Source organism: Ptychodera flava (genome assembly GCF_041260155.1).
Source record: "Ptychodera flava strain L36383 chromosome 23 unlocalized genomic scaffold, AS_Pfla_20210202 Scaffold_23__1_contigs__length_28996876_pilon, whole genome shotgun sequence".
Lineage (NCBI taxonomy): Eukaryota > Metazoa > Hemichordata > Enteropneusta > Ptychoderidae > Ptychodera > Ptychodera flava.
Window position 1 is genome coordinate 1,488,425 of NW_027248277.1, and position 22,783 is coordinate 1,511,207.

The window sequence follows — 22,783 nt, forward strand, 5'->3', positions numbered from 1 at the left end:
TTAAGGTTAGAATCCGAGATGGCCACAAGAGAAAGTGTTAAATATCATTTATGTGGACTGTAATACATAGAGGGGATGGTTACTGATTATTTCGCAGGAAAATAGGGGAGGTTGCCAACACTTTTGAAGAGTCACTATTTTACACACAGTGTTAATTTCTCCCCCTTCCCTTACTCACGTGCGGGTGCTGTAATAATTGAATAATGGATTTCATTCTATATATTTTAATTTTTTTATTTCTTTATTGTATAAATTCAATATTCAGTTTCTTTATTTCTTTATTTTTTTCAGTTTCGCGACTTCGTCAATTATAATAGCCTTCATGATATATATCTTGATTTGATATTATCCAAGAGTTCCTGACAAAATATATCGATCTTTAAAATACATACACATTAGCACAGGCAAATAAGATGCAGTGGTATCATACATTAAACACCTTGAACAGTTATCACTGATGAAAGACAGGAGACAAAAACATATGGGAAAGATGCTGAAGTGTATATCAATTATCAAATGTCTATAAATGCACAGATTGTTAGTGAAAGGTTTTATATTGGCAAAAATGGATCATAGTTCTTTGATAGAATACCGTGTGTAGTGAATCAACATTTCGTTGAAATTCCAAAATCCCATTTCTTGCATACACAGCCATTTGTTTTCACCCTAGTCTAATCAAGTACATTGATATGAATAATCAAGAATAAATAAGTACACAGATGCACAGATTTGCCCGCTTTTGTATTAGAAAAAAATATTATAGTTTCACCTTAGACTACCATGTATAGTGAATCAACATTTCAGTGAAATTCAAAAATCAAATTTCTAATTTCTTGCACACACATCCATTTGTAACCACCTAGTCTAATCAAGTACATTTATATTGAGTAATCAAGAGTACATAAATACACATGATTTGCCTATATTTGTATTAGAAAAAAAAAGATTCATAGTTTCATCATAAACTACCATGTATAGTGAATCAACATTTCAGTGAAATTTCGACATCCATTTGTAACAACCCTAGTCTAATGAAGTACATAAATATGAATAATCAAGCAGATTTAACTATTCTAGTATTGTAAAAAATATTCATAGTTTCGTTATAGACTACCATGTATAGTGAATCAACATTTCAGTGAAATTCTAAAATCCAATTTCTTGCACGCACATCCAATTGTTACCATCTAGTCTAATCAAGTACATTAATACCAATAATCAAGCATACAGGAATACACAGTGTAAAATAGTGTAAAATATTAGTCATAGTTTTGTTATAGACTACCATGTACAGCTAATCAACATTTCAAAGAAATCTAAAAATCTAATTTCTTGTACACACATGCACGTTTTACTTTCCACTTCAAGCAAAGTACATATACACGTATTATCAAACATATATACATGTATAGATATGGCTTGTTGTGTGGGAAAATTGTCAATAGTTTGCCTTATAGAGTCCCATGTATTATGATTTGATATTTTTGGGTGAAGCACGATATCAGCCACATCTTGCCGCCTTGGAGTTGCACCAAATATAGCGACTCTCTAACAAATGCATGACCGTTCAAATTTGCCTGTGACATAAACCGCAACCCCCTCCCAAAACACCATCCCACCTCCCTGTATTTTTGTCTGTAACTTACATACCAATTAAACTAATTGTTATGTAAATTAGCTAATACGGTTCTTAGTTATTCCTGGGGAGAATACTGCAGTGATTGGGGAGGGTCGAGTCTAAGAACGCCAGACAGGGGGGGTCACATTTTAGACACGAGGATAGGGGAGGGTCACATATTTCATCACAGGTTTGCTCAGAATTCCTCCTGATAACCCCCTGTAATTACTGAAGGCTGCTTTATGGAACATGCCAACATAAGTCTATCAGGTTAGTAGTTTTTTGGGAAACACATTATTGCAAAAATTGCAAAACTGTCCAAAAGGCCAAATTGCAGATTTCATCATTATTTCTATGCATCACAAATAACATAAGCCCCAGGAACATGAATGACAAATATCAAAGCTATCAGACAAACAGTTTGACAGAAACATGTTTTTATAAAAATGGAAAATTGTCCCAATATTCTAAATTGTAGATTTCATTATAATTTGAATTATCACATTTTGATCATCCCTATGAACCTTTATACCAAAGATCAAAGGTATAAGACGAGTAGTTTTTGAGCAGCAAGCTTTTTGACAAAAATTGCAAATATTGGCCCCAAAATACAAATTACAGTTGTCATCATAATTTTAATATATCACATCCTAATAATCCCCATGAATCAGTATACCAAATATCAAAGCCGTAAGACAAGAGGTCTCGATGAAACATTTTTAAAACCAAACTGACAAACATTGTCTTAAAAATTTCTGCACAATCTGAACGAATCTCAAATAGGTCATCCTTAGGGACCTTTATTCCAAAATCAAAACTATCTGACCTGACGTTTTGAAGAAGGATTTTTGGATGTTTTGACCAAAGATGACATGCTGCCTTAAAATGAAAATATGCAAATTTCACCGCTATTTGAACAAACCAAACTTTATAAGCAATCAGACATGCAACTTCAGAGAAAGATGTTTTGACCAACAGCAGCAAAAATGTCTAAAAAATTAAAACATGCAAATTCGCCCCGATTTGAACATATATAAGTGAGGTCAATCAAAGTGAACTGCATATAAAATATAACATTTCAAAGCATGAGGTTTAAGACGAGAAGGAAATTGTTGATGGTCAATGCACAACGGTGGAAAATCGGCCTATTTGATAAGCTCTGCATCGCTAACAGTGAAGCTAAAAAGTCAATATAAATGAAAAAAATGCATCAGAATATTACATCACTGAAAGCAGTGGTAATGGCCAGATTGTTTAACAAATGTCCCATGGACCTGGTAATGTATTACCTTGAATTAAAGTGATTATTGGACCAGTTCAATGTCATATTTCGTACAGGGCTGACTCACATCAAAACGTTTAACTGGAGGCAATCTTAATGCTTAATGTATGTTTCGTTTACAAAGTCACAGTGTTTTTAATTGCCGCAGACTTTTACAAAAGTCCCTTGACATAGTTCATCACCGAACAACATAATGTACATTTTGTACATGTAGTTAATAAAAATGAAAAAGTCCGTAAAGGATTTTAATTTCTGTAAATTGACATGTTCCTCAGTTTCTTAAGTAGAGGATGTCCAAAAGAGTCAATTTTTATTTCATTTCAACATTGTCTTTTGCCGGATGTTGCAAACACAGTGTATATATCTACAGTTCGATTATTTGCTGGCTATGTTGGACGAATAAGTAATCCTCTTGCCATTGTGAGATTACAATGCTATAGTGTTCACCTTTAGCTTTAGTGACAGCAATATACATTGGGTACTTGATTTGAGACTCAAACAAAGTACCGACACATTTCCCTTCACTTGTGAATTTCACTATTCTGTGGTTGTCAAAATCGCATACATAGATATTGTCATCGCCATCGACATCGATGCCATACGGATTTCGCAACTGACCAAGTGAAGACTGGCCTGAATCAACTGCATACAGAAATTTTAGGTCTTCGTTGAACACTTGGATCCTATGGTTGTTGAAGTCTGAAGCTATGACCTGTTTAATGCTATTGACAGCCACAGAATATGGATCATCGAATTGGCCATACTCTTTGCCATTACCTCCAACTTCGGCTATGTAATTACCATCAGTTGTGTATTTTATAATTCTGTGTTTAGCAGTATCGCTCACAACTACAAAGCTGCTTATCAAAGCAATGCCAAAGGGTATAAGTGGTTTTTGCTCGTCACCAAATGTTCTAATTATGTTACTCTTTTCATCACTAACAACAATCTGTCCGTTGCCTCTGTCAGTTATGAAGAGTAGACCGTCTGGAAATAACATGGCTACATCCTGGGGCTTGAAACGTTTATTAAATTGATCCTTAAAGCAAAGGTGTGATGCATGCTTTTTGACTATATTTACTAAAACAACTCTACGATTATCACGGTCACAAACTGCAAGATGATTAATGTCAACGATAGTCACTCCACAGGGGTATTTAAGGGTGAGTTGATCTTCACCATTACCAATTGTGTCCACTTTCCAACCGACAGGCCTTTCCCTATCTGAAAAGTAAAAATTGATTTGAAAATGAAATAAAATAATTACAAGAATTGAATTGTATCCCTACACAAGCATTTTATTCAGTTCCCTTAAACACGCTTTTACACTATGGCTTTTCTACAGGGTGCAAATCATTCTTTGCAAGTTTTGTAAACACACCGAAAACACCTGCACGCTCGGGGAATATCACATGGTATTGTAAATGTTACATGAAAAAAAAAACATGTTCATGGACGGCACACATGAGTTGCAAAAATTAAGCATGTATACAGTTTGTGGGTGTAAATTTCGGGGTGGTCTTTGTTTTCCTTTTGAACCACTCACATTTCAAAACTTTGAGTGTATGTTCTCAGAACAAAAAACGTTATTAATTACAATGTCATTCTGCAATCCTTTTTTGACAAAAGCACTTCTTCTAAGGCATGGAAAAAATATATTGCAACATTCTAAATCGTGTCTTGTAATGCTAGATAATGTAAATTTACACTGAGATAATATACACACAAGAACACAAACGTAACAAAATAATATTTTCTGAACATGCTGCCACAAGGCCTGTTTGTTTTCCAGATCGTGCAGAAGCCCGCCTACTCAAACCTTTGTGACTGGGTTCATTTCTCTTTTGGGACCCACAGTAAAATTATAAAAAAAAAAAAACCAGGTTCTGAGTTAATGAGCGTATTTATTTCTCAAGCTCAAATCATACGAATATGGTACCCATAACACACCGAATATCATACAGTGACAGTCGCCAGTATCGTGACTGTTAAAGAGACAACAAGGACGACTGTATATATGAATACTTCGACAACAGAGCAACTCAACACACCGTGAAACCATAAAGACAACACAAGGACATAGAACATGTACGAGTTACAAATGGGCGGTGGTTTCATACAACTTACACCAGTGGGGAGACAATCCCTGTTTAACCATCAGGTCAAGACCACAACCAGACACAGGATGTCGGAGATAAACGTCGAACTTTATTACGACTGGTGTAAGACTTACACAACAACATGGCGATGCGGAGAGAGAGACGCATGCGCATAAGAATTAAGTAAAGAGTAACGTGCCAAACGCGAGAGGGCGACATAACAATGCAACAACACATAGTGGCGTTGCCCTACTCTTGATAATGGCTTGATTGCAGGCTGTCGAGTCCTCAGCAGTTCTGTATCACAAGGTTGCACACAGTGTCTAAATGTTCAGTGTCTCAGTGTCTCAGTGTTCACGTCCAGCGGAATTTAGTGTGGTCGGTAGTGTGGCTTCATTCGTCTTGTAGGCTAATTTTTAGGCACAATGGTCGCAGAGGCCTCCAGTCAGGTATATTTCATCCTGGTATTATCAGTTCCTCAGTGTAATTCGTTCTCCTCGCTGCTACTCACTGGATCCTTTATATATACCAACCCAGGTGCACAGTTCCATCTTCTGTACTATTCGTCCGCTGCGATAGTTAAATCATAGTCAGTTCTCACTGTTCAACTGTGTATTGATCTTGCTGGTGCCCAAATTTTCATAAATTGTCTCAGAGTTAGTAAAGGGAAAGCAACTCCACACATCGTTCATATATTGGTGATTTGCGTTTAATGTATAGTAGTGTGTATTTTTTTGTTTCACTGTCTTGTTGTGTATAGAACCGATTAGGCACGGCGAGACACAGCTGTAATCTGCGTGTCAGTGCAGACTGTACTCCAGAGTGGAGAGACTGCGTACGACACTGCGATCCTTTAACGCTATGTTTCGAAAGTTTGCCAGACTTTCTTCATCAGTCGCCTCAAGTTCATCTTCAGTGGATAAAATGTGTGGTATATTGGAAGATTGTATGTATTCCTATATTGTCCCACTGGAAGTATGTTCTTTTTATTCTGGAAGCTAGGATATCTCATTTTGTTCAGTTGTGTTCAAGGTCGTGTTCGTATCGTGTTTACCAGATTGAGAAATAGATAGATAGATGTGGTCGTCAACATTTTTAATGTTGTGCTGTCAAAATGTTGTATTTTTTCTGTGTTATAAGTTGTCAGTTGTAAACTTTGTTTGAAATCATTGGTTGACGAGTTATTTTGACGCTTCCTTATTATGTAATCATTAGTGTATACAATGCCATTCCGCTTCCTCTATCTAACGGTTTGATTGGTATCTCACCGTTTTCTGATAGTGTTCTTCATGACATGCCTTCGACATGAGATGTGTTCTATTCTGTGTTTCGGAAGGGAATATTGAGATGAATTCGAGGCTGCTATGTGTATCGATGTTCATTTTGGTTTGTGCCCATGTAATGCGACATATTTGTTGATGTTATGTGCACTATTTTGTTCTCTGTTCCTGTGCCAGCTTATACTGTTACCGCCTGTCTTTATTTTGTAATTTTATGTGTAATTTTAGTGTACATTTTTGGTGTTGAGGCATGGCACAGTGTTGATACGGTAACTCTCCCTGTTGAGTTTGTGTTGGCCTTTAAAAAGGTCGTTTGTTATTGCGATCCTTGTTTGGCCAATGCTGTATCCAGTTATGTACGTTGAACACAACGTTTACTGTTGCTGGAATGTTGTGTCGTTTCTTGTCGATTCATTGTACGGCCTAGGATCTTGTCTTGCTGATTTCTGCTCACTACAGTCACATGAGGTCTACTCCGCTCCGCGTCTATGCGCCTCATAGATGTGTGCACATATGTCTGTCTTCTTCTCAGGCACATGTACACACGTCCATGGCAGAGCGGAACAGACCACCGGTGACCGTGCACTCACCTATGTTCAGGATGTCTTCCATCTCCAGTGCAGGTCTTTTGCTGTTCGTCTTTGTGTAGTCACATGTTCTATTCGTTGTGGGAGGGAGACTGGGATTACCGTTGGTGTATCTTAACATGAAATACTTACCGTTATGTTTTTGTTATCTTGTTTGTATGGAGGGTGTTGTTTGCTCTTGTTTCCGCCTTCATGTTGATTGGTTAGTTTTCTTTCGAGTCGCATTTTATTGGCTGTTAACTGAGCACTGTAAATGGCTGTTATTTGTGTATTCTGATCAGTGTATTTTTTGTGATTTCAGAATCTAGTGTTTTAGATTAGCGTTATTGGGTTTTGATCTGCAGAAATTGATGTTATTATTTTATGTGGCTCGAGCTGTGTATTGCCTAATCCGTACATATTGTTGGGACAGCTAGTGTTACGCTTGTATGTATATGACGATGGATACCTAAAAAGCTATTCTCGTGTATGTAAGCTTTCGACTTAAACCTGCAGAGCAGGAATAAGTAAGAGTCATAGTTAGTAAAGGGAAAGCAACTCCACACATCGTTCATATATTGGTGATTTGCGTTTAATGTGTAGTAGTGTGTATTTTCTGTTTCACTGTCTTGTGTATAGAGCCGATTAGGCACGGAGAGACACAGCGGCTGTAATCTGCGTGTCAGTGCTACTGTACTCCAGAGTGGAGAGACTGTGTAAGACACTACGATTCTTTGACGCTATATTTTGGAAGTTTGCCAGACTTTCTTCGTCAATTGCCTCAAGTTCAACTTCAGTGGATAACTTGTGTGGTATATTTGCAGATTGTATGTTTTCCTATGTTGTCCCACTGGAAGTTTGTTCTTTCATTCTGGAAGCTAGGATATCTCATTTTGTTCTACTGTGTTCAAGGTCGTGTTCGTATTGTGTTTACTAGATTGAGAGAAAGATATATGTGATCGTCAACCTGTTTAATGTTATGCGTTTCTGTCAAAATGCAGGAATTGTTTCTGTGTTTATATGTTGTCTGTTGTAATCTTTGTATGAAGTCGGTGGTTGACGAGTTATTTTTGACGCTTCCTTATTAGTGTGTAGAATTTCATTCATCTTCCTTTATCTAACGGTTTGATTGGTATCTCACCGTTTTCTGATAGTGTTCTTGATCACATGCCTTAGACATAGAATGTATTTTATCCTGTGTTTTGGAAGGTGAAATTCAGATGAATTTGAGGCTGCTATGTGTATTGATTTTCATTTTGGTTTGTGCTCTTGTAATGCGACATTTTTGTTGGCGTAATATGTTTATTTTGTTCTCTATTTCTGTGCCCTCTTATGATGTTGACCCCTTCTATTTATTTTGTAATTTTATGTGTAATTTTAGTGTACATTTTTAGTGTCGAGGCATGGCACAGTATTGATATGGTAACTCTCCCTTTTGAACATGTGTTGGCCTTCAAAAAGGCCGTTTAGTATTGTGATCCTTATTTTGGCCCGTGCTGTATCCAGTTATGTACGTTGTTCACAACGTTTACTGTTGCTGGAATGTTGTGTGGTTTCTTGTCGATTCATTGTACGGCCTAGGATCTTGTCTTGCTGTTTTTCACTCACCTATGTTCAGGGACGTCTTCCATCTATAGTGCAGGTCTTTTTCTGTTCGTCTTCGTGTAAGCTTATGTTCTATTCGTTGTCGGAGAGAGTTGGGTTACCATTGTTGTCTCTTAACACGAAATACTAACCGTTACGTTTTTGTTATCTTGTTTGTATGGATGGTGGTGTTGGCTCTTGTTCCCGCCTTAATGTTGATTGGTTAGTTTTCTTTCAAGTCGCATTTGAATGGCTGTTAACTGAGCACTGTAATTGGCTGTTTTGTGTATTCTGATAAGTGCAATTTTTGTGATTTCAGAATCTTGTGTTTTAGAATAGCGTTATTGAGTTTTGTTCTGCAGAAATTGATGTTTGTATTTTCTGTGGATTGAGCTGTGTATTGCCTAATCCGTACATGATTGTTGGGACAGCTAGTGTTACGCTTATGTATATGACGATGGATACCTAAAAAGGTATTCTCGTGTATGTAAGCTTTCGACTTAGGGATGGACCATTAGACCTTGGGAGGGGGGGTGGTCACAATGAAATTGTGAAAATTTTTTTTTACTATTGTAAATTTCTGAAATTTTTTTTTTCCAATTGAGATTAGCTGTGCAAATTTTTTTTTTCAGGGTAAATTTTCAGATTTATAATTTTTTTTTAGTTCGTCGCTGTCTGAAGATAAAGAGGGCAAAGATGTGGTGCCAAGCACCACAAGCGGCCACGCAAGCCGTCACGGGGGGGGGGGGGAGTCAGGAGAGGGGTGTCCCCCTGCTGCTGTTGGAGCTTTTGAAAAATAGAGATTAAAATGGTGTTATTTGGTGGCACCTGGGGAGTATTTTTGCGGGGAGGTCAGGAGGGGGTGTCCCCTCCTGCCGTTGGAGCTTTTGAAAATAGAGATTGAAATGGTGTTATTTGGTGGCACTTGGGGAGTATTTTTGCGGGGGGAGGTAAGGAGTGGGTGTCCCCCTCCTGCCGTTAGAGCTTTTGAAAAAAAGATATTAAAATGGTGTTATTTGGTGGCACTTGGGGAGTATTTTTGCGGGGGGGGAGGGATGGTCAGGAGGGGGTGTCCCCTCCTGCCGTTGGAGCTTTTGAAAAATAGAGATTAAAATGGTGTTATTTGGTGGCACCTGGGGAGTATTTTTGCGGGGGGGGGGGGGGGGATGGTCAGGAGGGGGTGTCCCCCTCCTGCCGTTGGAGCTTTTGAAAAATAGAGATAAAAATGGTGTTATTTGGTGGCACTTGGGGAGCATTTTTTTGGATTACACATCTTCCTCTGAAACATGGTCTTCTTGCTCCTCAGTAGCTTCCTATAGTTTTGAAAATTGACTATTTTGGTTTCCTGGCTTCCCTTTCTACTGCGTGGTGAAATGCCTACATTCACCCCACCAAACATGCATATCTCATGATTTACAATTGATTTTGACAAGCTGAGAAGCTAAAATAAGCTAAATAATATAGTTAAATTTGCATATTTGTGTTTTTAGAGCAATTGTTGCCCTTTTTTGATCAAAACATCTATTTCTCTGTAGCAGCATGTCCAAATTGATTGGATGTGTATAGATGTGTTGAAATTTCGATATTTGTCTTTTTAGGGCAATTTATGCCATTCATGGTCAAAAAATCTGTATTCTCTGAAAGGGGTTGTCAAATTTCTTTGAAATTTGCTACACAAAAACGATTATTCATGCAGATTTATTCAGTATTTGCTATCGAGAAACTTTCAAAGTTCAACCCTTTTGTGTGTTTTTGTGTTGGGATTTGTTGGATAGATGGCATTCTACGTAGTGTATTGTTGAATGTTAAAACATGTGTTGCTGTTGTTTTTTGAGGCTGTTTTTTGAGAAAAAAGAATTGAAAATGCCTTTTTAAAAGCAAAATAATACATAATGACTTGATATGTTGTTTTATCATTATTGACGTGTTTCTACTTGTTCACCCATTCTTGCATTAATCATTGCAATAAAATGCTGTGAAAAAAATGAAACTGATGTGGCCTGCATCTGTTTACCTTGATCTTAAAAGGCAAATACAACTTTCTGTCTTGACAACCATACCATAGTTTCAATGTTTTACCTAGTGTACCTGCTTGGTTTGAACGCAGGAAACAAGTAGAAAACAGGCTCTATAATTTCATAATTTTCAAGTGATCAGAATACAAAAGTCCTGAAAAGATAAGATAAGTACAACTTCCAGTATAAGGGATACAGTCACTCTAAATGTATAAATTAAAATTAAAAATGTGCCAGGAGGATGTACTAAAAAATACAGAAAGTTGCTTTCTGTTGGTAAAATCTAAAAAAAAATCAAAATTTTAAAGACTTTGCAGATTTTTTTTTTATGCCTTTGTCTTCTTATTTATTTTTTTTTTATTTTGCAAACTAGTTTGAAATTTTTTTTTTCCTAACTTTCTGCTCTGAAAATTTTTTTTTTCTGTTTTTGACCACCCCCCCCCTCCCAAGATCTAATGGTCCGTCCTTAAACCTGCAGAGCAGGAATAAGTAAGAGTCATAGTTAGTAAAGGGAAAGCAACTCCACACATCGTTCATATATTGGTGATTTGCGTTTAATGTATAGTAGTGTGTATTTTTTTGTTTCACTGTCTTGTTGTGTATAGAACCGATTAGGCACGGCGAGACACAGCTGTAATCTGCGTGTCAGTGCAGACTGTACTCCAGAGTGGAGAGACTGCGTACGACACTGCGATCCTTTAACGCTATGTTTCGAAAGTTTGCCAGACTTTCTTCATCAGTCGCCTCAAGTTCATCTTCAGTGGATAAAATGTGTGGTATATTGGAAGATTGTATGTATTCCTATATTGTCCCACTGGAAGTATGTTCTTTTTATTCTGGAAGCTAGGATATCTCATATTGTTCAGTTGTGTTCAAGATCGTGTTCGTATCGTGTTTACCAGATTGAGAAATAGATAGATAGATGTGGTCGTCAACATTTTTAATGTTGTGCTGTCAAAATGTTGTATTTTTTCTGTGTTATAAGTTGTCAGTTGTAAACTTTGTTTGAAATCATTGGTTGACGAGTTATTTTTGACGCTTCCTTATTATGTAATCATTAGTGTATACAATGCCATTCCGCTTCCTCTATCTAACGGTTTGATTGGTATCTCACCGTTTTCTGATAGTGTTCTTCATGACATGCCTTCGACATGAGATGTGTTCTATTCTGTGTTTCGGAAGGGAATATTGAGATGAATTCGAGGCTGCTATGTGTATCGATGTTCATTTTGGTTTGTGCCCATGTAATGCGACATATTTGTTGATGTTATGTGCACTATTTTGTTCTCTGTTTCTGTGCCAGCTTATACTGTTACCGCCTGTCTTTATTTTGTAATTTTATGTGTAATTTTAATGTACATTTTTGGTGTTGAGGCATGGCACAGTGTTGATACGGTAACTCTCCCTGTTGAGTTTGTGTTGGCCTTTAAAAAGGTCGTTTGTTATTGCGATCCTTGTTTGGCCAATGCTGTATCCAGTTATGTACGTTGAACACAACGTTTACTGTTGCTGGAATGTTGTGTCGTTTCTTGTCGATTCATTGTACGGCCTAGGATCTTGTCTTGCTGATTTCTGCTCACTACAGTCACATGAGGTCTACTCCGCTCCGCGTCTATGCGCCTCATAGATGTGTGCACATATGTCTGTATTCTTCTCAGGCATATGTACACACGTCCATGGCAGAGCGGAACAGACCACCGGTGACCGTGCACTCACCTATGTTCAGGATGTCTTCCATCTCCAGTGCAGGTCTTTTGCTGTTCGTCTTTGTGTAGTCATATGTTCTATTCGTTGTGGGAGGGAGATTGGGTTACCGTTGGTGTATCTTAACATGAAATACTAACCGTTACGTTTTTGTTATCTTGTTTGTATGGAGGGTGTTGTTTGCTCTTGTTTCCGCCTTCATGTTGATTGGTTAGTTTTCTTTCGAGTCGCATTTTATTGGCTGTTAAATGAGCACTGTAATTGGCTGTTATTTGTGTATTCTGATCAGTGTATTTTTTTGTGATTTCAGAATCTAGTGTTTTAGATTAGCGTTATTGGGTTTTGATCTGCAGAAATTGATGTTATTATTTTATGTGGATCGAGCTGTGTATTGCCTAATCCGTACATGATTGTTGGGACAGTTAGTGTTACGCTTGTATGTATATGACGATGGATACCTAAAAAGGTATTCTCGTGTATGTAAGCTTTCGACTTAAACCTGCAGAGCAGGAATAAGTAAGAGTCATAGTTAGTAAAGGGAAAGCAACTCCACACATCGTTCATATATTGGTGATTTGCGTTTAATGTGTAGTAGTGTGTATTTTCTGTTTCACTGTCTTGTGTATAGAGCCGATTAGGCACGGAGAGACACAGCGGCTGTAATCTGCGTGTCAGTGCTACTGTACTCCAGAGTGGAGAGACTGTGTAAGACACTACGATTCTTTGACGCTATATTTTGGAAGTTTGCCAGACTTTCTTCGTCAATAGTTAAATCATAGTCAGTTCTCACTGTTCCACTGTGTATTGATCTTGCCGGTGCCCCAATTTTCATAAATTGTCTCAGAGTTCTCATCAGAAACTTATGCACTCAGGGACTGGACACAAATTACAGGGGGGGATGGGGTGGGCGGTGTTTTTTAGGGGTGTGTCGCCATTTTTCGCGCAAGCATTTTTGAGGGTCATAAAATTTTGTGTATGCCTATGGGGAGGGTCACCTTTTTATGCATCAGAGCTGAAATTGGATGTGCACGTATTGAAGAATATGGAATACTGAAAAAAGAAAAAATACCTCCTGGCACTTTCATTTTCTGCCATTTCCATTTCCGGCGTGCCCTTCGGGCGCAAGTTTAAGGGTATAATAAACAATGTATTGATGATCCAAACAGCCACATTGATTTCTACTTATCCAACTCCTCTATAGTGCATAACTGTCTCCCATTATGACTCTATCAATAACAATTTGGGAGATCATTTATTTGATACCACTCTCCCATTGACAATACATTGGGTATAAGTGTCAAATGTTCATGTCACTGTATGTACATTTTTTAGGACATTGACAGAATACAAACCATTCAGAATAGTGCAAAATGCCATCAATAACAACTGGAAGCTTCAGGTCTAACAACTTTTTGAATAACAATTTAGAGGAGTTATTTGTAGTTTACTCATTGCGTACAATGTATAGTGAATCAACATTTCGGTGAAATTCAAAAATCTAATTTCTTGCACAACCATGGACTTGAAACCACTCTAGTCTAATCATTAACATTTATACTAATAATTAGGTGTACATATATGCACAAATTTACCTAATTTTGTATTGGAAAACATATACATAGTGTCATCATAGACTGCTATGTATAGTGAATCAACATTTCAGTGAAATTCAAAAATCAAATTTCTTGCACAACCATGGACTTGAAACCACTCTAGTCTAATCATGAACATTTATACCAATAATAAAGTGTACATAAATAGACAGATTTACTTAGTTTTGTATTGGAAAAAAATATTCATAGTGTCATCATAGACTGCTATGCATAGTGAATCGACATTTCAGTGAAATTCCAAAATCAAATTTCTTGCACAACCATAGACTTGAAACCACTCTGGTCTAATCATTAACATTAATACTAATAATTAGGTGTACATAAATCCACAAATTTACCTAGTTTTGTATTGGAAAAATATTCATAGTGTCATCATAGACTGCCATGCATAGTGAATCAACATTTCAGTGAAATTCCAAAATCAAATTTCTTGCACAACCATGGACTTGAAACCACTCTGGTCTAATCATGAACATTAATACTAATAATTAGGTGTACATAAATGCACAGATTTACTTAGTTTTGTATTGGAAAAAAAATACCCATAGTGTCATCATAGATTGCTATGCATAGTGAATTGACATTTCAGTGAAATTCCAAAATCAAATTTATTGCACAATCATGGACTTGAAACCACTCTGGTCTAATCATGAACATTAATACTAATAATTAAGTGTACATAAATGCACAGATTTACTTAGTTTTGTATTGGAAAAAAATATCCATAGTGTCATCATAGACTGCTATGCATAGTGAATCGACATTTCAGTGAAATTCCAAAATCAAATTTCTTGCACAACCATGGACTTGAAACCACTCTGGTCTAATCATGAACATTTATACCAATGACAAAGTGTACATAAATAGACAGATTTGCCAAGTTTTGTATTTTAAAACAATTACTCTTAGTTTTGTCATGGACTACAATGTATAATGGATGAAATTTTATGCAAAATTCCAAAAACAAAATTCTTGTACACAGATGCACGTGTTACCACCCACTCCTAATCAAGTACAATTATGTCAATTATTCAGGGTCCATATATGCACAAAAAGTGCATATTATTAATTGTGAAAATATTTTTTTACAGTTCGTCATAGACTCCCATGTATAGTGGATCAACATTTTGAGTGAAATTCAAAAATCAAATATCTTGTTCACATGTACACTTGTAACCCATGCTAATCAAGTATATTTATATCAGTTATTAAACATCTATAGATGAACAGATATTGCTAGTTTCATATTGGAAAATACACGTTCATAGTGAATCAACATTATCGATGAAATATACAAATGACATTGTTTGTACACGCATGCACTTTTTACCTGCCACTTCAAGCAAAGTACATTTACATGAATTATCACATACATAGATTTGAATATTTTTGGACAAAGCGTTATATCAGCCACATTTTGCCTTCCTTTCCAAGTCAGAGGGGGGGGTTTGAACACATTGCTGGTTTGTTGGGGGGTATTGAGTAACAGGGAGGGTCATTTATTTTCATGCACGGATAAGGGGAGGGTCACTAATTTTTGTGCATGAACTTTGGAAGGGTCACTATATTTGATGTAGGGGTTTTTCGAAAAACACCGCCCCCCCTGTAATTTGTGTCCAGTCCCTCAGCGTTGACTATCTCCCCACCTCTATATACACGTACACATACCTGACTGCCAAACCACCGATCAGAATGACAAGAAACAAGACACGTATATAACACAGACAAAACCACACACTGTTGATACTTTGTGACACATGCCCATAACATATCAGCATTCAATGATACGCAGAGAAATCTAACACATTAGTTAATAAATTTTACCTTTCACTTCTTGTTTCAAATTATGTTTCAATTGAGCTACTGTTTCTTCCAGTTCCTTGATCAACTTCTCCCTCTGTTCAAGTTCAGACTGTAATTTCTCTCTCTCCACACTGTTCCCAATACGCTGACTGACCATTGACTGCTCAGTACTCTCTAACTTCTGTGTCAGTTCCTTACATCTCTCCTCCAAAGTAGCCTTCTCTTCCTTTGCCTTCTTCAGTTGAGATTCTAGAGTTGCCCTTTCCATCGCAAATTTATCACCAGAACTAAGCAACAAAGGGCACAGATTTATAGTAAGAAAAGTGTTAAACATTTTACAGCATTAATTTATTGTATACATATAGGTAACTGAGAGACTAATATTTTCTTTATTACTGTTGTTTCTGTGATTAGTAGAATCATTGGATGAATACATTGTTATCCAAAACAATATTGTGGATGTCCGGGGAGCATGGCAAAAGATCATGATGCCATTGTTGGATATTTAGGATTAATACATCATATTTATCTCTTGCAAATCACCCTGGATATCCACACTACTGTTTTAGATAACAATGATGCGTCCAATAACATCGAATACAGAAAACACTATACAGTAGATACTATACTAATACAATGGTATTATGGGATATGTGAGGATTCATGTGTCATTAACGATACACTGGTCAGCAGCCAATTATTTGCACTGATCAAATGTAATTTTATGTAATGCATTTGTTCTTCATGACAACTTCAAAGATATAGCCCAGTAATTAATAGTAATATTTTCTGAACATGCCCATACCATATTAGAATTCAAAGATATGTGATAATCTTACATGTAAAGAAATTTTACCTTTCTCCACTTGTTGCACATTATGTTCTAATTGTGCTACTGTATTTTCCAGTTCCTTGATCAACTTCTTCTTCTCTTCAAGTTCAGACTGTAATTTCTCTCTCTCAACACTGTACCCTGTGAGTTGACTGACCAATGACTGCTCAGTGCTCTCTAACTTCTCGGTTAATTCCTTACATCTCTCTCCAAACGTACCCTTCTCTTCCTTTTCCTCCTTCAGTTGAGATTCTAGAGTTGCCCTTTCCATCTCAAATTTAGATTCGATATCTTCCAGGGCTAACAGCAACAAAAATAGGAATTTATACAAATCATGAAATGTTAAATATCTTACTCTATGTATCATTGATTCATGGTAAATATGTGTAATTTATGTGTAATTGTGTAATTAAATGCCTGATATATTTACTACATTAGTGTTTTCTGTGATCAATGACATTGGATGCATTCATTGCTTGTGCCTCAATAGTGACAGACTTAAACTTTTGCTCTAACTTTTTGCAATGAAACTTCAAACCATTCTCTTACCAAATCAACCATAAAAATCAGGAATCAGCTTGCAAAGTTTGGAACTAGCGAAACAAATTACCTAACATATACCTATGTTTAAAATTCAAAATAGCCAAGCTCTGTGTTAACTTAATGGGGAAAACTGTAATCTTTGATTTTGAAAAAAATAAGATAGTGGAAATTTTTCTTTCTTTAGAGAGTTGTAGAATGACTTCTCCACAAGTGGTAGATCAGAAAATAATTTTAAAAGTTTGGAGTCTGAATATCTGTCTCTGAGGCCCACTCTACCTGAAACAGTACTGTGGATGTCTACGATGAGGGGCAGTGTTGCAAAAGATCACAATTGCATTGTGGGATATATATGAGCATTTATATACCATTAATGATACACTCCTCAGACAATTATTAACACTCATCAGGATGTAAATTTTATGTAATTTGCATCTGAACATCAGGTGGTGTTTGCCATTAGAAACAAACAACTTAATTTTCAGTTACTTACATTGTCCTAGTTCAGTCTGAGAACTACTATCAACTCTTTCTGTGACCATTGTGTCAGATTTCTGATCAGTGTCTTCATCCTGAAATTGTTTATGTCAAAATACAACAAGGTTAATGCATTTGCTGTTTCATTTCTTTAATGGTATCATTATTTTGCAGACCCTGATATGTTAATGTCAAAGTACCGGTACAACAAGGTTTATGCATTTGTTGTGTCCTTGGTTTTCTCTAGGGTCTAATATTAGTTGAATGGTTTTATTATTTTGCCAGTCTGTGACAATTATATGTTGATGTATTGCAAGTTCTTTCTGCAGCTGCAGTGATGGTACATTTTTTCAATTTTGTCTTCACTTTTCATGTAGAAGACAAGGCCATATTGAATGCTAAGAAACTTACATCGATGTGTATCTCTTCAGCATCCTTTCCTTCAATGACATCATCATAGACTTTGACTGGTTTAAGTCCACCACCATCTCCTGAATGACAAAATTTACAAGCTGTTCAGACAAACTGCTGTTCAGAGTTCCACAAGGTAAATATCCAAGGTGGGTAATTGCTTCACTTTAATCAATTTAAATCACAAATTTGAATTTGAAGTGAATGTAGGAATGACATTGCAGTAACTTTTGCATGATGAGTTTTTCCAAAGCCTAAAATAGTATGTCTGACATGCATTTATGTCTAGATAAGACAAATCATGACATAGGCCCTTTGCCTGCATTCAAAATATACTAGCTAAGAGTCACCTGATATTATAAGTATAAACATCCTTAGAGAATTGATAAATCATTCAGAGACATCAGCTACATGATCAAGTCAAGTAGCACTATAAACTGACACATATAAGACAAATCAGACCCTTTGCCTGCATTCAAAATATAGTAGATCAGAGCTACCTGACAACCTGAAGTAAACATCAGAGAATTGATGTAACATTCAACATGATAAAGTCCAGTAGTTACGCTATTCATATTAGGAACATCACTGGACACTTTACACTTACTATTTATGAAGAACAGTTCCAGTTCATCAAATCTGGCTTGGTCATATGTTGCTTTCAACTTGAGTTGTAATCCAACTTTGTCAGCCTCCTCTCTCATCTTATCAGTTATCAATAGTGGTTCAAATGAGTCAGGAAAACTACCAGATAGACATGTGTGTTCTAATCTGTACAGGTTATACACAGTGGGTAGGTCCAGGTGGATTGCTAATGAACTTTGTTCGGTACCTTTTACTTTGACTTTTCCAAAATGCTCCTCACAATTGTAGTGTACTGTCTGTTGGCTTTCTTCATTAATGGTCACCTCATTTGCATTTGTCTCAAAGTCTCCATTGCACTCCTTCCATGTAGCATTGAGTTTCTCTTTTTCCTCCCTGACACTACTTGTTGACTCCTGTTTATCAAGAGTTTTCATCCGCTGTTCATAAGATTCCCCATTAAGTCCAATACGCACCACAAAATCAGTAGAATCTAAACATAATTAGGAGTAATGTATGATTATGATCAAGTGTCATGGATGAATACAAATGTTGATATTTTTTTAGTCCCCACGGACGAAGTCCGGCTGGGACTTATAGATTGGGTCCCGTCTGTCCGTCCGTCCATGCGTCCGTCCGTCCGGAGCCGTTTCTCAGACACTGCTAAACCATTTTGTTCAAACTTGGCAAAAAGGCACAAATACATAGCACTATGACCTACAGATGCACATTGATTTATTTGCGATACGATTCAATATGGCCGCAAGGTGGCCATATTTTTGCGATTTTTCATTTCTTTGACCCATAACTCAAACGTCCTTGAACCGATTCTGTTCAAACTTGGCATAAAGGCATAACACTATGACCTACATATTCATGTAGAACTATATTGCGATACAATCCAATATGGGCGTGAGGCGGCCATTTTGTTTGCGATTTTTAGTGTCTTGAACCATAACTCAAACATCCTTGAACCGATTCTGTTCAAACTTGGCACAAAGGCATAAACTATGGCCTACATGTGCATGTCGAATTATATTGCGATACAATCCAATATGGGCGTGAGGCTGTCATTTTGTTTGGAATTTTTCATGTCTTTGAACCATAACTCAAACATCCTTGAACCGATCTGTTCAAACCTGGCACAAAGGCAAAGCACTATGGCCTACATATGCATGTCAAATTATATTGTGATACGATCCAAAATGGGCGTGAGACGGCCATTTTGTTTGCGATTTTTCATGTCTTTGAACCATAACTCAGACATCCTTGTACAGATTCTGTTCAAACTTGGCACAAAGGCATAACACTTTAGCCTACATATGAATCTTAAATTATATTGTGATACGATCCAATATGGCCGCAAGGTGGCCATTTTGTTTGCGATTTTTCGTGTCTTTGAACCACAGCTCAAACATCCTTGAACCGATTCTGTTCAAACCTGGCACAAAGGCAAAGCACTATGGCCTACATATGCATGTCAAATTATATTGTGATACGATCCAAAATGGGCGTGAGACGGCCATTTTGTTTGCGATTTTCATGTCTTTGAACCATAACTCAGACATCCTTCAACAGATTCTGTTCAAACTTGGCACAAAGGCATAAACTATGGCCTACATGTGCATGTCGAATTATATTGCGATACGATCCAATATGGGTGTGAGGCTGTCATTTTGTTTGGAATTTTTCATGTCTTTGAACCATAACTCAGACATCCTTGTACATATTTGTTCAAACTTGGCACAAAGGCAAAGCACTATGGCCTACATATGCATGTCAAATTATATTGTGATACGATCCAAAATGGGCGTGAGACGGCCATTTTGTTTGCGATTTTCATGTCTTTGAACCATAACTCAGACATCCTTGAACAGATTCTGTTCAAACTTGGCACAAAGGCATAACACTATGGCCTACAAATGCCTGTTAAATTATTATGCGATACGATCCAATATGGGCGTGAGGCGGCCATTTGGTTGCGATTGTTCATGTCTTTTGACCATAACTCAGACATCCTTGAACCGATTCTGTTCAAATTTGGCACAAAAGCAAAACATTATGCCTTCATATGAACACCAATTTATTTTGTGACATGATCCAATATGGCCGACAGGCAGCCATTTTGTTGCGATTTTTTAATGTCTTTGAACCATGACTCAAACATCCTTGAACCGATTTAGTTCAAACATATGGCACAAAGGCAAATCACTATGGCATACATATGCATGTATCAATTAACCTTGCGATAGGAGCCAATATGGCTGCAGAACTGCCATTTTGTTGGAATTTTGCATGTCTTTGAAGCTTAATTCAAAGGTCATTACACCGATTTTGTCCAAACTTGGCACAAAGATCATGCACTATGGCATACATATACATGTCAATGTACTTCGTGACATGTTCCAATATGGTTGCCAGATTGTCATTTTCCCCAATATCGCTGCCAGATGGTCATTTTTGGATTTCTTCATGTCTTTGAGGCTTAATCATATGCAAATATTCCTTATCAAATGTTGTTGAGACTTGGTACAAAGATAAAGTACTATGGCATACATATGCATGTCTACTAATTTTGTGCTATGATCCATATGGTCAATAGACAGCCATTTAATTTCAATTTTGGTGTGATTTTTTTATGTCTTTGAAACATAAACATAGGTCACTGTCCTTCGATGGACTGATTTTGTTTAAACGTGATATGGCTGCATTCTTGTGCACATTAATTTGTTTCATTATATGATCCGAAATGGCTGATTACAACAACATACCCGATCCCATACCATTTCTAAAATTCCACCAAACCATGTGTATAGTATGTGCCATCATGACACTAGAAGCAGTGAGGGCATCGTTATGTGTGATGTAATCAAAAGTTCCTTCAATGGTCATTACCGGCAGAGATGGGTCAATTTTATTGAACGTTCCTCAGATTACTTTATTATGCAAGTCACAGGCCTGATGCACCCATTGCATCAATGTCATTCCACAGCTACCTAGACCACATCTACCTAGACATCAAAGATTATATCAAAATGGACAAGCGGGGACTGTGTCATCAACGATGACTTGTTTTTAAATATCTCAAGATACAAATTCTCAATAATGAAAAAGTAAAGCCAACAATCATGAAAGTTTGTTTACAATACATTTTGTATTCCATAAACTTTACAGTGTTGGACATGAAAACAATATTGATACAGGGTTTTGATATTGTTGTTTACAAAGGATGAAATGTAAAATATTGCATACCATTGTCACTTCCTGTTGCTATGACCGTGGTGATGGTGGTGGTGTTCCAGGATTTCTACAGACTTTTTCTATTCTCTGTAGTTGGGTTTCACGGCTTCACTCTCCTTTTCTCCAGACTCTTTGGATCCTGATGATTTTCTTTCCTACTCATCCCATCTCTTTCCTTCGATATCTCAGGCTGTGTATCACTGTTTGTGTCCTTTGTTTTTCTATGGTCTTTATACTCAGGTATTGCTGATCTTTGAGAAGTTCTGCCATTTTCTTCATCTTGAGTAATCTGAACTTCCACGATATCATCAGATTTCTCAGTTTCCTCTGATGTTTCCATATTTTTATGTGGAATTCCTTATGGGTTTTGTCCTATCTACATCTTCTATGGATGATACCCAGATTGCATTGCTGTACTTTCTGTACCAGTAGTAGTCATATCTACTATGCATGACATCCCAGGGTACATTTGAGCTGTAATTTCTTTAAAGTCTTTAGTCTCTGCTGCATCTATAACTTCTGTCACTGTCGACATTCCAGGTGGCACTGCTTTGGTGTCTAAAGTCTCCACATCTTCTGCTGTGGTTTGCATATTCCCCACATCTTCTGTGACTGACATCCTAGGCTGTACTGCTGTGGTCTCTTGCATGTCTTCGTCATTTTTGGCTGATGTATGAGATAGCAATTCTTTAGTTTCTGTAGTAAATAAATAAATAACTAAATAAAATAACTTTATTACACTACTATGTCTTCTATGGATACAGTACGGTAAAAATAAATAGTAATGATAAGATCACAATACAGAAAACATTTTATAATAATTATTATTTCATTTAATACAGTAACTGTAGTCAGTGTTGTATGATGGAAGAAGGCAAAGTAGTGTTGAAATCTTTTGTAAATGACATTGTAGATTCTGACATCTGACCCAACCCCTTTTCTTGTCTTTTCTCCTTTATTTCAGTTTCACCTGCACATAAAAAAATTGTCATTTTAAGTTTCTAGTCATCTAACTGAGATGCTACAGATGGTAAATCCATAATTGTGGCCGAAACTGTTTGACTCTGTTGAATTTGTGTGTTAAAGTCTTCATTCATAATGCAACAACATTCATTTTGATTTATGGTCACATTGTGC

The 22,783-nt window shown here is 36.8% G+C and overlaps 1 protein-coding gene across 1 annotated transcript; it reads right to left on the reverse strand.

Annotated features, from left to right (window-relative positions):
• Positions 1-248: 248 nt before the first annotated feature.
• Positions 249-21,934, reverse strand: LOC139123442 (uncharacterized). Its single transcript, XM_070689572.1, has 7 exons — positions 21,659-21,934; positions 18,432-18,899; positions 17,825-17,904; positions 17,430-17,508; positions 16,421-16,696; positions 15,586-15,851; positions 249-4,124 (listed from the first exon to the last, which is right to left on the reverse strand). The coding sequence occupies exons 2-6, from the start codon at positions 18,841-18,843 to the stop codon at positions 15,814-15,816; spliced, it is 885 nt and encodes a 294-aa protein (XP_070545673.1). The 5' UTR covers positions 18,844-18,899; positions 21,659-21,934; the 3' UTR covers positions 249-4,124; positions 15,586-15,813.
• Positions 21,935-22,783: the final 849 nt, after the last annotated feature.